Below are 18,504 nucleotides of genomic sequence, written 5' to 3' on the forward strand. Positions count from 1 at the left end.
ATTGTTTATTACACTGAACTCTGTAATTTAATTTAATTATTTTCTTCTACATACTTATCAGTGTTTTTGTTTTGTTTTGTTTTTGGTTATTTTCGTTTCTATATGTGTATGTGTGACTGTGTACATCTGCATATATGTTCTTAAAAAAAGAAAGGAAAAGCTAAATTGTATTTCTGTGATTGGAAGTATCGTATTGTATTTTTTCAATAAAAATATTTGGAAAAAAAAAGAATACAAACAACATTAACATTTGAATTATAAACAGCATTCAAGACAAGACATAAGAACATATAAGGACAGTTTCAGTGCTGAGATGGTATCTGGATAGTCCATCCGATTTTTGTGCGCATGACCCAGCAAAGAAAAAGTGGTTTGTGCAGGAATCGAGTATTGCACATGACCCAGCAAAAATATATTGCACAGTCTTGCAGTTATCTTGTCTTTTCAAAAGGTCTTGATATTGCAATAACAGATGTTTTAGATGTTGCAATATCTGACCATTACTGTATTTTTTTTGATGTAGCATGCCCCGTTGAACAGACAGCTACTGATAGATACATTAACAAACGTTTCATCAATGCTGATACAACTAACACTTTTATTAATGAGTTTTCAAAGTATACATTACCCACCTTGCGGTCATGTGAGGCTATGGTAGACAGTTTTTCTAATCTTATGTCTCAGATTATAGACCACATTGCTCCTGTCAGAAGTGTAAAAATTCGTGGACCACCAAAAGCACCTTGGAGAAGCAATGAAAAAGTTAAGATGGCAAAAAGAATCTGCCAGAGAGCTGAACGGAAATCGAGAAAAAACAAATTACAAATTGATTTTGAGATCTGTAAAACTGCACTTTACAGTTACAATGAAGACATTAAATCTGCCAGACAGTCCTACATTTCTCAGCTGATGAACAATAATCGTAATAATGTCTCATTTCTATTCTCCTCAGTTGATCAACTAATTAATCCATCCAGATCTACCCCTCTCGAGTTTCTCTCCACAACCAAATGTAATGAATTTGCTGTTTTCTTTCAGAAAAAATCTTACATATTAGAAATTACATATCAAATTCTTCATGTGGTTCCGGCTCACCCTCGCATCAAATTACTTCCACGAGCTCTATGTCTTCATTCTCACCTGTTGACTGCAGTGATCTGCTTGAGGTCATTCAGCACCTGAAATCTAGCACTTGCTCTCTTGATTCCATTCCTACCAAACTCTTCAAATCTGTCTCTCATTGTCTTATAAATAGTGTTGAAAATATCATTAATAGCTCCCTTCAGACTGGCACTTTCCCTGCTTCTCTCAAGCATGCTGTAATATCACCTGTGTTAAAGAAAAACAACCTAGATCCATCTAGAATTAATAACTATAGACCAATATCCAATCTTAATTTCCTCAGCAAAATTCTTGAAAAATTTGTTAACAAACAACTGGATGATTATCTTTCAACAAACAACATGTACGATACACACCAATCAGGTTTCAGAGTCAATGACAGCACTGGAACTGCTCTTGTAAAGGTTATCAGTGACCTTAAGATCCACAGCGACCTCTCAGAGAACCTCAATCCTGGTAATGCTTGATCTCACGGCTGCATTCAACACTGTGGATCATGACATCCTAATTCAGAGACTTCATGTCTCCGTTTGTTTAGCAGATCCTGTCCTGAACTGGTTCTCATCCTAATCATATGGCTGCACTTCTTACATGTGCGGCTATGTGACAGGGCAGGGGCTTCTTGTGTTGATGTTTTTCTGGATTTTAATGTTGTGTGATTTTTTTTTTTTTTTTTAACGTAAAGCACTTTGAGTTTACTTGTAATGAATTGTGCTATATAAATAAAATTGACATTGACATTGACCCTCAGAAAATAGCTGTATATTGTTCAGATTTTATACCAAATTATATGAATCAAAATAAAGTGAAGAATCTCCCAGTCAATTTTTGGGGTCTCTTACAGAAACTAAGTTAATTGACCCTGATGTGAAAGACTTATGTGACAAACCCCTAACACTACAGGAAGTTGAATTTGCTATTGAACACCTCAAGCCTAATAAGTCTCCAGGCACAGACGGTATTACTTCTGAATTCTATAAAGCATTCTCCAAACAGCTTGCACCTTTTCTCCTTGGTCTTTTCTTAGAATGTAAAGGCAATGAATCCCTTCCTCCCACCTTAACTCAAGGCCTCATAACTCTAATACCAAAACCAAAGAAAGATTTACTCCTCATTGACAACTGGCGCCCAATCTGCCTACTTAATGCTGATTACAAAATATTTGCACCGATATTTGCTAAAAGAATAAAAACTGTTATGGATTACATAATTGACGAGGCTCAATCCGGCTTCATGAGCAATAGACATATTTCCAACAATATCAGATTAGTACTTGACTTAATTGATTATGCAGATTTATACTCTGATGAAAGTTTTATTCTTTTTTTAGATTGCTACAAGGCTTTCGACACAATTGAACATTGGTTCATATTTTAACAGTGCTATCAAAACAAATGGAAACTGCTCAATCAAATTGTATGGTCGTACTTCTCCTTGTTTCTTCCTTAAACGCGGGGTCAGGCAGGAATGTCCAATATCAGCTCATCTTTTTTTGCTCTGCACTCAGCTACTCACTGACTCTGTAAAGCTTAGTCCACTAAAAGGTATCTCAATAGCGGGCAACGAAGTTATCAGCCAGCTGGCTGATGATACAACATTATTTTTTAAAAGATCTCTCTCAGATACCTTTATCTATTGATTTGATAAATACTTTCTCTGCTGCATCTGGACTTTGCTTGAACATGAAACAATGTGAATTGCTTGCTCTTAAATATTGTGACATCCCTTCTATTTGTAATATACCTGTAAAAGACTCTTTTACTTACTTAGGAATCGTTATCACTAAAGACGGAGAAGCCACATGCAATTTGAATTTTGACAATTACTGACAAAACACAGAAAAAATTGAACCAATGGCTGCAGAAGGATTTGTCATTGAGAGGTAGAATTCTACTAACCGAAGCTGAAGGAATATCCCACCTCACATATGCTGCTTTATCTCTTGATGTTAACAGAAAGGTCTCAAAAGTTATTGACAAGATGTTATTTAATGAATGAATGAATGAATGAATAGTTTATTTAGGTTACAAGATACAGTACTTAAATTGTGTGCAATCAACTGACAAAACATTTACATACATATTTGCACTACACATTTTCTCACAACAAAATTTAACAAGCTCTGCAACTGAAAAAGGAATAGGCTGAAGCCGAGGCTTATTTTTGCCTATCCTGTACAATCCATAATATAACCCAGAATATCAGTAATACAAAGAAAAAAACACAACAAAATCTACTCCAAATTCTTCTTTTTAATCATTTCACAATTCAATCATTTTACTTTGTAATCCTTAATTAATTTACCTTTCAGTGTTTTTTTGAAACTCAACAGAGATCTACACAATTTCAACTCATCACTAACCCCATTCCATAATTTAACTCCCAAAAATGAAACACATCTGTATTTATCATTAATTCTCACATTACTAATTTCAAAGACACTCAGCCCTCTTAAATTATATATTTTTTCTCTTAATTTAAAAAATTGTTGAATACAGGTGGGAAGACTTATTCTTTACTCGAAATAGTATTTCTAATGTTTTCAAGTATACAATATCTAAGAATTTTAAGATGCGAGACTCTATAAATAATTTGTTAGTGGTTTCACGATAGGAAGCTTTATTTATTATTCTGATAACTCTTTTCTGGAGTTTAATTATAGGGTTTATATGTGTTCTGTATGTATTTCCCCAAGCCTCAACACAATGTGACATATATGGCATTATAAGTGAAAAATATAATATACGCAGACATTCCTTGTTCAACAAATCCCTAGTTTTATAAATAATACCAATAGATTTAGATAATTGTGTTTAATATATTCTATATGTGACTTCCAACTGAATTTATGATCTAAAATTACTCCCAAGAATTTAGTTTCATTAACTCTTTCAATTTCAACTCCATTTAGGATTAATTTCATTTCACAATTAGGCCCAACACCACCAAAGACCATAAATTTTGTTTTATTTTCATTTAATGACAACTTATTGATATCAAACCATTCTTTTAACATGATCAACTCCTTTTCTACAGTTGTCAATAATTCTTTACTGTCTGGTCCTGAACAAAATAAATTTGTATCATCCGCAAATGTAATAAATTTCAACTTATTAAATACAGTACAAATATCATTCAAATAAAGTATAAATAACTTAGGTCCCAATACCGAACCTTGTGGAACACCACAAGTTACTTTTCTAAAATGTGACGCAGTATTATTAATTTTTACATACTGAAACCTATTATTTAAATAACTTCTTATCCAATTTAGTGTAACACCTCTTATATAACGCTTCAGTTTCTGCAGAAGTAAGGAATGATTAATTGTGTCAAACGCTTTACATAAATCAACAAAAACACCTACAGCATATTGTTTCTTATGCATAGCTGTTGCAATATTTTCCACAAATTCCATCACTGCTAAAGATGTTGATCGGTTGCTCCTAAACCCATATTGATGGTCACTCAATAACTCATATTTATCCATAAAATCATCCAGTCTATTTACAAACAATTTTTCAAGTATTTTTGAAAACTGAGGTAGCAATGACACAGGTCTATAATTTGATATAATGTGCTTGTCACCATTTTTATAAATTGGAACCACCTTAGCCATTTTCATCTTATCAGGAAAAATACCCGTTTGAAAGGATTTATTACATTATAGGTAAATGGTTTGAGGACACAGTCCATTACTTCCTTTATAAGTGACATATCAATAGTATTATCATCTGTGGATTTTTTATTCTTAAACTTTCAGACCACTTCTAATACATCACTCTCACAAATTCCGCCAAGGAACATTGAATGGTTACTATTGAATGCAAAATCATAATTATGGTCTACATCTCTAATTTCCCTTGCTAAATTTGGGCCCACATTAACAAAAAAATCATTAAACTCACTAGCAATTTCCTCTGCATTTTCAATAATTGAATTGTCGTCATTTACAAAATATGTTGGAAAATCATTTTTACTACGGTTTTTAATCATACAATTGAGCACACTCCAGGTAGCCTTAATGTTATTTTTGTGTTTTTGCAGCAGTTGATCGTAATAGTCTTTTTTGCACAATCTCATAATAGATGTCAATTTATTTTTATATTTTTTGTACTTGTCCTCCTTTTCCTTTGTTCTGTATTTGACAAATTCCCTATAGAGCCTATTTTTCTTTTTACAAGCTTTTTCCAACCCTCCTGTAAACCATGGTTTTCCCTTCTTTTTGAGATTTTGTCTGTATTCTTTCAATGGACAATGGCGGTCATAAAATAACAAAAATGTATCTAGAAATGCATCATATGATTGATTAGTATCGTCTACATAAACCTCCTGCCAATTGTAATTCATATTTAAGTTTATATGGAGGAACAAAAATCACTTTATTGAAAAATCAGTAATTATATACTCATATGATAAAGGTGGCCTTAATTTTTTAGATTTTTACACTTTAAACAATACATTCAAAATAAATTGGCTAAGACATTTCTTCAACAACCCATCTTCAATTTGGAACTTCATACCTAATTTTATTTTTTTCTAAATTAGGAGGCCTAAATTTCCTCTTATTTTGCAACTATAATGTTGAAAAAGTCCTCTCAAAGCTATCCAACTTTCATAAACAGATGCTTCTTTCTTGGTCATTGATTTATAAACATAATTTTTTCCTGCATAGGTACTGCATATGGAACAAAAAAGACATCGTATATAGAAACAAATCCTTATTTTACCCATATTGGTTTACTCACAACGTACTTTTGGTTTGTCAGTTGTTTAATTCAAATCATTAATGACATATCAAGAATTTATGTCAAAATACAGAATTGTAATCCCTATTAGTGAATTTAATATTGTTATAAATGCTGGAGTAATTATGTTATTTAAAAATACGGCAGGACAGAATCCAACAGTATTATCCATTGATCCAACCAAACTTGAAATTGGTCAAATTTGTTTCTCTTCAACACGCAATAGTAATCGTCATATACGTTCATTATTTCAGAAAGAAGTCGTATCAGTTCCATATGTGGTAGCTTATTGGAACAACTTTGTCAATAGCCTTGACTGGAAAAGGATTTGGATCTTACCTGCTGTATATATGATAAATAATAAAGTAAAAGAAATATCTTTTATAATAATTCACAGATTTTACCCATCTAAAGTTTTCTTACAACAATTCAAAAAAAGATATAGGTGTCAATTGCTCTTTCTGTGACGGAGACTCTGAAGATGTTTTTCATTTATTTTGGTCGTGCCCTTTCTCTACCAAATTATGGGAAGATATTTGCAACTTGATTTCTACTTGTATAGAACTACATTTTCCTTTTTGCTTTGAACATATATTGTTTGGCTTCACTGACTGTCCATCTGTGGGAAAAAAACAAAACAATTTTATATCATTAATCTTATTATACTATTAGCCAAATGGCATATCCATAAATGTCGATACACCAACCAAAAACCACTCCTTCCCATCTTTGTAAATGGGGTCAAACAATATATTAAAACTATCAGATATTCCACTAACATGAAAGCTATTAAGACTTTTGATTTATGTGCTCTTTTTATTGTGTTTATGTAATACGATATTCTGGAATGTTGCCTCATAATGTATGTAACCCCCTAGCGGTTGTCATTGCACTTTTATGTTTGTTAATAAAGATTTAAAAAAAAAAAAAAAAAGTTGGACAGTTTCCCGACAGTTTCCAGCAGCCTTCAGTCCGTACAGGAAGTCACACACACACTCACATCCTGTCTGGAATGATGTCAATTCATAAAAAATATTATCAGACTCATATGTTTTCAGTCTCCAGTTGTTTTAATTATGATAGATTAATTTATTAAAATGCTTTACAGGTGATCTGTAGTTTATGTTCATGGTTTAATTTGACATGAACTCTCCTGTAAATCAGCATCATATCAGTTTGACCTGTCCCCTCAACTACTGCGGTCAAATGAGCCATCATTTGTGAGCCGTCGTCAAGCCAGCCGTGCCATGGATTTTCAATGCGTGTCTATTCGTGGTATTACGGTGCGGATGGTGAAAACAGCCAGAAGTGCCAGAGACCCATTTTTCAGCAATGCATTCTCCTCTGTTTCTCCCTTTGATATACCAAATAAACAGCACGTTGTCTTGCACATTATATGAATTTCATTTACAAAGTATCAGAAGTTTTTCGACCATACTGTTTTTTAAAGGAGCTCTAAATTAAAAATATCAACATTTTTTACACATCTTATAACTGTTTTGGACAATAGAGTAGGAATGCACCCAATATTCGTTAACCGAACATATTCGGCCGAATATTGCAAAAAAAACACATTCAGTGGAATAAGTGAAAAGCAAGACCGAATAATAGCAGCGTGTTTTGATAACGCAATCAAACAGAGTGTGGTGACGGACGGATTAAAATGTCGGCAGTGTGGCGATATTTTACTCCGTCCGTCACCACACTCTCATTTGCGACTAAAAATAGTTTTGTTCGAGCAAAATAAATCATTCAGCACACTGTGTGAGAGTACAGATTTCAACCAGCAGCAGAAACTAAAGGCGAATCCCGCCGGTTGTGGGTTGAACAGGGGTCACAGACACAGACAGGAATACGTATTCCTGTCAAATACGGCGGCCATAGGCTTACCGCGATGGAGAAGTCCGGCTCCGATAATGTCCTCTTCTTGGCATCATGACTGCCCAGAAGTACCTGAACAGCCGAGCCGTGGCGGCACACAGGTATGTGACGTGTCAGAGGAGAAACGAACCGTTCACATTTCTCTCTTTGTGGCAGGTAACGGTCCACAAACCTCACCGCACTTTAGGGACTGTTCTTTACTTATGAAGGGACTGTTCTTTACTTGTCAGGGGAGGAGGGTGGCTGGTTGATTTTTATTTTATTTATTTATTTTATTTTGATCCCCAATATGTTAATCACTTACTGATGCTGTTTTTGAGGTATGAATAAGTCAATAAGTAATTTATTCCATTGAAATATCATTGATGTATTATAGACAAGTGATTTATCTTTTTATAAATGACAAAAGGCACATCTGCCTCATTTTTGCTGTGGTATCGTGATACTACTCAGAACCATGATACTTTCACTGGTATTGTACCGTGGGTCGCAATTTTCATACCGTAACAACACTAATCTGGAGGGGGTTCATCTGCAAAAACTAATGAAAAACTAAACAACGATATTCAGTATTCGGTACTCAGTATTCGGCCAAGTGTTTAATATTATTCAGCTTTGGCTTCGACCACAAATTTTCATTTCGGTGCATCCCTACATTAGAGCCAACTATATGAGCCAGCCCTCACTATAAACTTCATCAAGTGATCTGTAGAAGTTCAACAATGAGTTCTTAAGCTGTGATTTGAACAAATGACAACATTTGTCTGTAACGTCTCTCTATGTGTTTTCTGTTTCCTGTTTCCTGTTTTGTGCAGAGGTCCAGCAGCAGCTGTTGGTGGTTAAAGAAGAGGTTCCCCCTGAGCAGCAGGAGTGGAGCTCCAGTGTGGACCAGGAGGACCCAGAGCCCCCACACATTAAAGAGGAAGAGGAGGAACTGTGGAGCAGTCAGGAGGGAGAGCAGCTTCAAGGGCTGGAGGAGGCTGATATCACCAAGTTCACATTCACTCCTGTCCCTGTGAAGAGTGAAGATGATGAAGAGAAACCTCAGTCTGAGGGACACCACTGTGGAGGAGTACTAACAGGATCAGTGCCTGGAGACTCTTCTGAAGCTGATGGAGAAGACTGTGGACAGCCAGGGCCATCCAGGGACTCAGATCCAGAAGCGAAGGAGCAGCTTCAAGAGCTGGAGGAAACTCAAACTGAAGAGATGGAAACAGAAACTGATGAAGAGGATGGTGGAGGACCAGAACCAGCCAAAAACTCAGATCCAAATCCAAATGTAAAACCAGATACTGAAGACAAGAACAGAGACTCTTCTGAACCCGAGACTGACGACAGCTGTGATTGGACAGAAACCAGAAAGCCTGAGTGCCCTCCAGAAAGTGCCAAACTTCCTTTTAGAGATTGGAGGTACTATGTCGATAAGACCGTATGTTCCTGCTCTGAGTGCGGGAAAACTTTTAACAACAAGACGAATCTCAAGGTCCACATGTTGATCCACATGGGAGAGAAACCTTTCAGTTGCATCATTTGCAGTAAAAGGTTTTCGACAAAGCCAAAGTTGATTCGTCACATGAGGCGTCACCCAGAAGACAAACCCTTCAGCTGTCCAGTCTGTCAGAGGAGGTATCGATTTAGAGGAGACGTTGACAGACACATGAGAGTGGGTTGCGTTTTTTACGATATTTATCCGGAGCTCCGGGCTGCCCGACAAGAAAATGAGACCCAAGCAAATCCTGAAAATACATAATTTTTTATATTTTGGGTAGGGGGGTAGAAAAATTTCTCTTCAGGCAAGCAATTCGTGACTGTTGATCAGACGTTTGGATTTCTATCCCCCCAAAAAGAGGCGTGGCCTTCACCTTTTGCAAAGTACCAATATATTTCTGGTCCGGACTGTTGGCATATGCTGCTAGGTGGTGGCAGGAACGTTGAACATGGGAGTCAAGAAAGCAAGCCCTAGCAGTTTGCTTATGCCCAAATGCCTGGGAAGGGTATATTCCTAGTTCTACCTAAATAATGTCATCAAACTTGATCACCTAAATTGTCGAGAAAACTAGAGTGTATTCCACCATTTCTCCAGCAGGGCGCAGCCATCTCACAACAAGCCAGCTGTTGGGAATAGAATCAAAGTATTCTGGACATTGAAGTATGTGCGACTCCTCTACGATAGGTGGAGATATGCCCCCTTTCAGCTTGTTAGTATTGGACCTTTTTCCTGTTGACCTATTACGTCACAGACCAAACAATGTACCATGGTTGACAACTTTACAGCTCTGTACATTTGGTCCATCCAAAATGTCACGGCTCTGGATGTAGATTTATCCATGTTGTTACCGGCTTCTTCTTCTCTTACACATTTAATGCTGGACTTCTGGGTCAAAGCCCGGGGCGAAAGTAAAATTCCAACAAACCACAGTCATTATTCAGTATTTCATCTCCACTTTAAGGTCACATTCTTAGTGTCACACTGAAATGTCAGCCAGTCAAACCATTTGAAATGACAGTTTAACATCAAGCCTCCTATGTAGCGACACCGGATGAACTAAGTCTTGTACGGACTGTTGACATTGTGAGTCCTCTGGACCCACCGGTGGTCCTCTGAGGGCGTCCCCATTAATATTAGTGTTTCTAATAGATAGTAGTGTTAGACTGTGTTTGATGTTGTATTGTTACAGTTATAATCATATTCGTGCACGTTAAAAATGTAACCGAAAATTCAACAAATAAATTCTGAAACTTAATTTCCCAAACCACGGAGCGTAAATGTCTCTTTATATCCAGTCTACGTGCAGAATATTATATATCATGTCAAATGTTGATAGGACATTGAAACTGATTTTTTTTTTATGAAAGGATTTTTTTTTAATGAAATTCAAAACAATAATGATTTAAAAAGTAAAATTAAAAACCTTCATTATCATGTTTGATACATACATTTGAAAATTACATTTACATACACGGTGGTGTGGTGGTTAGCACTCTCGCCTCACAACAAGAGGGTTGCTGGTTCGATCCTGGGTGTGGGGGCCCTTCTGTGTGGAGTTTGCATGTTCTCCCCCGTGTCAGCGTGGGTTCCTCCCACAGTCCAAAGACATGCAGGTTAATTGATAACTCTAAATTGTCTGTAGGTGTGAATGTGAGTGTGAATGGTTGTCTGTCTCTATGTGTCAGCCCTGCAATAGTCTGGCGACCTGTCCAGGGTGAACCCTGCCTCTCTCCTTATGTCAGCTGGGATAGGCTCCAGCCCCCCCGCGACCCTCAAGAGAAGATGAATGAATGAATGAATGAATGAATTTAGAAACATTTAATTCCCTTACTTTCTGCGTGTTTCTCTGGGTAAACCTGTAATCTGGACTTTTATTTTGAAGGAGAGCAGCTGAGCTGCCCCGGAAGCTCTATTCTTTCCTGTGGCTAACTTGACAGTGTTTGAACAAGATGGCGTCGAGCAGAAACGTCTGTTAGCAGAGTGTCTTTGTTGTGTTTTTAAAGTGTGAAGATGTGTAAAGTCCAAATGCTGAGAGCGTTGGTGAAGCAGCGACTAACTGCGGCTGCTGAAGAGATATTTGGGCTGTTTGAAAGAACGATAGCAGAGTACGAGGAGCAACTTTGTTGCTCAAAAGAGGAGAACGAGCGACAACGGAAACTACTGGACGCTGTTTACAACCCTCAGCTCAGGTTACACAGAGCAGGTTAGTGTCTTCTTCTTCTGTGGTTATAAACACACAGCAGGTTAGTGTCTTCTTCTTCTGTGGTTATAAACACACAGCAGGTTAGTGTCTTCTTCTTCTGTGGTTATAAACACAGAGCAGGTTAGTGTCTTCTTCTTCTGTGGTTATAAACACAGAGCAGAGGGGTGTTCCAGAAAGCGGGTTCAGTGAAAACTCTGAGTGTGTTAACCCTGAGATGAGGGAAACTCTGGGTTTTCAGCTCCAGACAGAGAGGTAAGTCAAACTCTGAGTCCATCACCATGGCAACTGACTCTGTGAACCTAACCTGCTCACTGACAGGTTTTCTATAAGAAACCCTGAGTTCACCCTGTCTCCTCCCCACTGCTGAGCCTGAAGCAAGCTGGCAGACACACATGGGTTGTTGGTATGTAAGAAATCTGATCAATATCGAGGCAGACGTGCGATCTCATCAGAGCAAATGTTTTTTTTGTGAACAGTAGCTTTTTATATGATATTGGTGATGATTTGCGGCCTCTGCCTTCTTTCTGTTGGCTGAGTAGAACTCAAATGTTACTCAGCAGGATATCACGCAAGAGGACACAGAAGTTGAAACAGTATTTTTGGGGGGTTTAAATTACTAGTGACCTACAGTACATAATGAAATAGCCACTGAATGGCAGGTTATTGAAGCTACTTTGTTTAATAAATCAAATAGTCATGGCCAAGTCAAATGTGCCTTACCTGTTTGAATGATGTTTTTATATTTCATTTGAAGCTGAGCCAAGTGTGTTTTTCCCCTGTGAGATTGAACCTACATGAATATCAGATTTTATTCAAAACCACTTTTTCACCTGTAAGCTACGAATTTAATTAAGTGTGGTTAAATGTAAATTAATGAAGTGGTGCATTCAAACGTACGCGTTGACTCGGGCAGCAGTTTTCTCCCATGATGCCTCTCTCTACTTGGCAGCTTTAGTGCTGTTACTTTGTTTATGAAATATATGCTCATATTCGCTGTAGGCATTCATGAGCACCTCCAATTCCACAGGTGTAAAATGAGTTGATCACTTTGTCTCTCTGGTTGCCATGGTGACTCGAGGTATCAGGGCTCCATTGATGATGGCTTTTTATTGTGGTTGTGCACGTGCTTAACTCAAGGTGTACCTACTCAGAGTTGACTGAACTAATTGGAATCAGCTGTTCTGAAACCGGATACTCAGAGTTTGTTGAACCTCCTACCTGGAATACCCTTCAGAGTCCTATTCCAGAGAGCAGGATCAGTGAAACTCTGAGTTTGTTCAGCCTGAGATGAAACTCTGAGATTTCCGTTTCACAAAGCCAGTTCAGCGAAACCCTGAGTCAGTTACTATTGCAACATACTCTGTGAAGCAAACCTGACAAACAACATTTGTCTGTAACATCTCTCTATCTGTTTCCTGTTTCCTGTTTGGTGCAGAGGTCCAGCAGCAGCTGTTGGTGGTTAAAGAAGAGGTTCGCCCTGAGCAGCAGGAGTGGAGCTCCAGTGTGGACCAGGAGGACCCAGAGCCCCCACACATTAAAGAGGAAGAGGAGGAACCGGAGGTGCCCGCAGACTCTGATCCAGATTTACAACCTGATAATGAGGACAAGAATGGAGTCTCTTCCAAACCCAACACTGACGACAGCGGTGATTGGGACGAGACCAGAGAACCTCAGTCAGATTTTAACTCTCCGAAACCTGATGAACTTTCTGTCAGGGACTCAAGACGTAGACTTTGTGAGAAAAGATTCAGCTGCTCCGACTGCAGGAAAAGATTTGGCCGCAAGACACACCTCCAAGAACACATGATAACTCACACAGGAGAGAAACCGTTCAGCTGCTCCGAGTGTAGACGGAAATTCACCCGCAAGGCGCGTCTGAAGACACATATGAGGACACACACAGGAGAGAAACCATTTAGTTGCTCCCTCTGTAAGAAATGTTTTACTGAGAGTGGAAGCTTACAGAAACACGAGGACTCATACCGGAGAGAAACCGTTCAGCTGCTCCATTTGTAAAAGGTCGTTTGCATGGAGTGAATGTTTACAAAGACACATGAGAACCCACACAGGAGAAAGACCATTCAGCTGCTCTGAGTGCGGGAAAACATTCAGGCGAAACACGTACCTTAAGATCCACATGATCACTCACACCGGAGAGAAGAGGTTCAGGTGCAGAATCTGTGACCAGAGATACACTCAGCACTACCAGCTGAGGATCCACCTGTGCGTTGGCAGTCAGTCATCACAGCTTCCTCAGAATGAGGAGAACAGAGAACCTCAGTCTGGTGAGAAACTCTTCAGCTGCTCCGAGTGTGGGAAGGGATTCGGTCTAAATGAATCTCTGAAGAGACACATGAGATCTCACACAGGAGAGAAACCATTCACCTGCTCACTCTGTAAGAAGTCATTCACTCAGAGTGGACATTTACAAAAACACATGAAGGTTCACATGGGCTGCTCTGAGTGCGGGAAAAGATTTGGGGTCTGTGGAAATCCAAAGGGACACTCGGGAACTCAAACAGGAGAGAAACAGTTTAATCATTGTGTTTGTGGCAGGTTTTTATTCAAAGTATCAAATCAAATGAAATTAACCTGAACCCCACACGCATCCTGTTTTTCATATCCAGTTAGTCATAAAATTTTACTTGCCAAGTAAAGTTCCCATGGCATCCCACAAGGGTCCATCCTTGGTCCTCTTTTTTTTTCATTTTTAAAAAATGTAGTTTTAAGGTTCGTCTATGGTGTGTGAGCAGTTTAAAAACAGAAAACAGTATCTACTGAAAAGTACCCCTAACCGTAAAGCAACCATTTTGTGTGGTGTCCCACAAGGATCAATCCTCGATCCTCTTCCTTTTTGTTTTTTCGTTAACCTAACCTTTGTCTTCTAAACCAGTGGTTCCCATCTGGTGGGTCCTGAATCGAAAATGAACCGCAACAGAATGGGCCGCAAGTGATGTGTGAATGTTTCATGTTTGGAAGACGCACACCTTATTTTGAAGTACAGCTAATTTCCCAATCATAGCTTTTATTTTGAAATGCTGTTCCCTGCTGTTTTGATTGATTGGTTGAAATTTTTATTGATAAAACCAAAAGGATAAAAACACAATAAAGCCCGAAGGCTTGTTTCCATTGTGGTCCTTTGGACATAGAACATATATGGACAGGAAACAAAGACAGTACAACAGCCAATATATGTGATAAAGACATTACAATACAACAGCCAATACATAAGACAGACAATGCATAGACATCACAGTATAGAGAGAAGACATATTAAGGAATAGCATATCAAAAATATATAATTTAGCTAAACTCTATACTATCATGGCTGATTTGTAATTAGGATAGATTACTCATCATCCAGCTTTTTAGTTTGGTTTTAAAACTTGCTTAGGAACTGGCTAATTTAATATTTGTAAAGGGTCTGGTTAGTAAGTATCATAGCATGGGGCATAATATTAAAGAGACATCTAAAGTTAAGGAAAGAATCTCTTTTAGGAATAAACCCAGTTTGGTCAGGGTGAATTAGTTTACTCATATAGGCGTTAAGTCTTCTGGCTAATGTCTCAGCCAGAATTTTTTGATCTGTATTCAATAATGAAATTGTCCTATATGAGCCCACCTCCTTTAGGTCTTTTCCTTTTTTAGGAAGCAGGGTAATGGTGGCCTCAGTCAGTGTCAGAGGCAATACACCATCATCATATGACAGACTGTACAATTTAGACAGAAATTTTATTCACACATTCCCATATCAATAATTGTGACAAATGTGTTGAACTCAACATACATGGAAAATGTGAAATGGGTCACCCCAGGAAAGCTAATCAGCTTTACAAAGATAAGGAGCAAGTAACTCTCCAAACTTCTTATATCTCCTTGCTGAGGCCGTCTGGGCCTGGGCTCTTATCATTTTTCAGTGACTTAATGGTCGCCAGTAATTCCTTACTTGTAATGTCGGCATCTAAGGCATTGCGTTCTTCTTCGTTTAATGAGGGAAGTTCACATTTATCTAGCAATGATTGCATTGTGTCAGGTGGGGTATTTAATTCAGATGTATATAGGGTTTCATAGAACTGTCTAAATGTATCGTTAGTGTCTTTGGGGGAAATAAGTATATTACCTGTTCCTGATTTAATTTTATGGATAGTCCTGTCATTTTCAATTTTTCGTAGTTGTCTAGCTAATAATATGTGGGGTTTGTCTCCAAATTGAGAGTATTTATGTTTAGTCAAAATAAAGGCCCTACATATTCTGTCAAGACAGCATTTCAGATTGGAAAGAGATAATGCATCCTCTCAAATAAGCCTTAAAAGTTTCCCATAATGATGTAGAAGTGTCATTATTGTCACTGGTTTCAAAAAAACAATTTAATGAGTAGCTCTATATATTCACAGAATTTTACATCTGTAATAATTTGGGGATTAAGCCTCCAGTTTCTTAAAGTGGATATGTTTTGGCTAGGCTTGGGTGTGAATGACACTGGACTGTGATCAGAAACAATGACATCATGGTAGTTTTACATTGTACGTGAGTGGTAATAGTTTGCCATCAACTAAGAAAAAGTCTATCCTAGTATACACATTATGCACTTTGAAATGAAAGGAGTACTCTCTGCCAGCGGCACTGGAGACCTGCCATACATCAAACAGGTTCATATTTTCAATATATGACTTCAGAAGGTTGCTTGCTTTGGAAGCTTCCACCAGCCAAGTGGAAGGCCTGTTAAAATAAGCATCCAACACTAAGTTAAAATCACCCACAATGATCAGATTTGTGCTGGAAATATCTGGTATTAGGTTAGGGTCCATAAAAATTAGCAGGGTTATTGGTGTAGAATATATCACAACAATGACATATCTCCCATCTTTGTCCACTGTTGTGGATAACTGCTTAAAAGGAACTCTCCTGCGGATCAAAATAGCCGTACCTCTAGTTTTCACTGGAAAATTAGAGTGGAATATCTGTTGTTTCAATTTGCATCTGAGTCTAGTGTGAGAGTCATTCTTTAGGTGAGTCTCTTGCAAGAAAATAATATCAGCTTGGGGTGATTTAAGATGTGCAAGTACTTGACGTCTTTTGACTGGTTCATTAATACCATTCACATTCCATGAACAGAAAGTTATATCCTCCCTCCTCTTCCCTTGTTGTATTTCATTGTGCATTTTTAGTATATGGACGTCTAGGCTTACTTCTAGTCTCTCTTTCATCTTTGTAAAGTAAATGTAACCATGAGCCAGGTAACCCCCCCCCCCCACACACACACACACACACACACACACACACACACAGGCGTATTTCAAACTCTCTGAACAGAGAATAAACTCCAACTTCAGCAATCAACAGCTGTCGTAATCTTGATCCTTAAGCATACTCAAGTAGTAGCTCTACAGAACTTCACCAATACCTATGTTGATATCAAAGTAAGATTCTATGTCTTCCGTTAAGTCGGATAAACCTATCAACTCCAAAATCCTAGTAGTCCATAACAAGGTAAAATAAACACAAAACTTTAGGCCCACAGGCAATGGATTAGCTCTATTGCCCAGTGCCCACCATTAGTGACTTATCATCGTCATCTTTAACTGAAAAATAATGTCTCGGTTAATTTCCCATTCATTCAGGAAAACGAGCTTATTTTATGAAATAAGGTTATCGACTGTCATGAAAAATCAGCATTCTTAAGTAGTCTACCATTAATGGGGAAAAAAAGAATTTAAAAAAATCAACCTCAAATGTGGCATTATGGCACGTAGCAAAAACTGATTCAAATATTAAGAGGCAGAAGGGAGGGAAGGGGCATCACCCTGTTATAATTCAGAATTCAGTCACCAATATGTCAGAATGAAATTGGTCCCTGTGATGTGTATAGGACACTTTTCACTGATTAGCGTGTTTTGGGTGACTATCCATAGTGGCAAATTGTTGTTACCTTCAGTCTCTTATACTAAATGGTTGAACCTTGCCATTGAAATGCTCCTCTCAGTTGCCTCACTGGCCGAAATGACGCTCTGCATACAAACGAGCCTCCTCTGGGTCGGTGAATGTGTTAATCCCCCTCTCAAAGTCTTACTCACGTCAGCACCTTTTTCCTCGATTGTGTTGCAGATGTCTGACCTAGCTTCTGCCAGTTCAGTTCGTAGCAATGCTATAGCGGCTAATACTGTCTGGTTGTCCACGTTCTGCCCACTCATCTCCACAATCTCCTTTCCACTCTGGCTCGGGGCTTCGGTCGGGCCTCTATCGTTGTTTGGCTCAGTCTTTGAATTGCCTCTTGTTGTTGGCATTAGTGCTGTACTACTGGTGCTAGGAGTATTTTAGTCACAAAATCCCTCAACTGTCAGGGTCAAAGTTACATAAGTTTACTTTTAAACGCAATTTTGAATCAAATTCTGTAGGAGCTACAGTCAGGCATGTCTTATCTCATCGCTCAACAGCGCCCCCACAAAAGCAATTAATAAATTGAATGTATTAAATAGTATGCTTTCATTCACATTAAATCACCTCTTGGGCCCACCACCTCCTGAAATACATATAAATGAACTCAGTCTCATGAAATATACTCTGATAGATAATTAAAATAATTATTATGACCAAAATCAACACATCAATAGTGAAGGTTGACTTCTGACTCGTCAAAATAAAAAAAAGATGTGCTACTCAGCCTTAATAGCAATGACTCATGACTTCAATCACACTCCTCGCTCACCGTACACACATCGCACTGAAAGCTTCTGCAACAACAAGTCATTTGTAGTTTTGTCCTCCAGAAACTTTATCCTCTGCTCCGTTATTCCACCAAAAAAATACCCTGCTCCAAAGGGTATGTCCCCAGCTGCAGGCCGGCTGAGGTCGGCCTAACTGTGGTGTTGCTGGAGCTTCGCTAAGCTTGTCTGTTGTAGTTCAAATAAACACAAGAAGTTTGTGCTCTAGAAAAGGATCAGCACTCAGTGAATAACCTCCTAAGCCCTATGATAAGCTATTATGGCAAGGCTTAACTATACAGACCAGTGAGCAGTGATAACTAACATGTCTTTGGGGTCATCGGGTGGGAACCTCCTTTC

General features: G+C 38.2%; 2 protein-coding genes across 11 annotated transcripts in view; one reads left to right on the plus strand and one right to left on the minus strand.

Annotated features, from left to right (window-relative positions):
- Window positions 1-18,504, minus strand: part of LOC125904848 (zinc finger protein 665-like) — a 113,859-nt gene that overhangs the window by 69,434 nt on the left and 25,921 nt on the right. The window lies entirely within an intron of this gene.
- The window catches only part of LOC125904859 (zinc finger protein 835-like), a 111,012-nt gene that overhangs the window by 6,280 nt on the left and 86,228 nt on the right, over window positions 1-18,504 (plus strand). For 2 of the 4 annotated variants that reach the window (XM_049602550.1, XM_049602547.1), the window contains exon 1: window positions 11,170-11,443. The exons of the other annotated variants lie outside the window; for them this stretch is intronic. In XM_049602550.1, the coding sequence (XP_049458507.1) occupies window positions 11,251-11,443 (193 nt within the window). In that variant the 5' untranslated portion in view covers window positions 11,170-11,250. Of the gene's footprint in view, window positions 1-11,169; window positions 11,444-18,504 lie in introns of those variants that run through there. 4 annotated transcript variants of the gene reach the window in all.

This window comes from Epinephelus fuscoguttatus, linkage group LG17, assembly GCF_011397635.1.
Source record: "Epinephelus fuscoguttatus linkage group LG17, E.fuscoguttatus.final_Chr_v1".
Lineage (NCBI taxonomy): Eukaryota > Metazoa > Chordata > Actinopteri > Perciformes > Serranidae > Epinephelus > Epinephelus fuscoguttatus.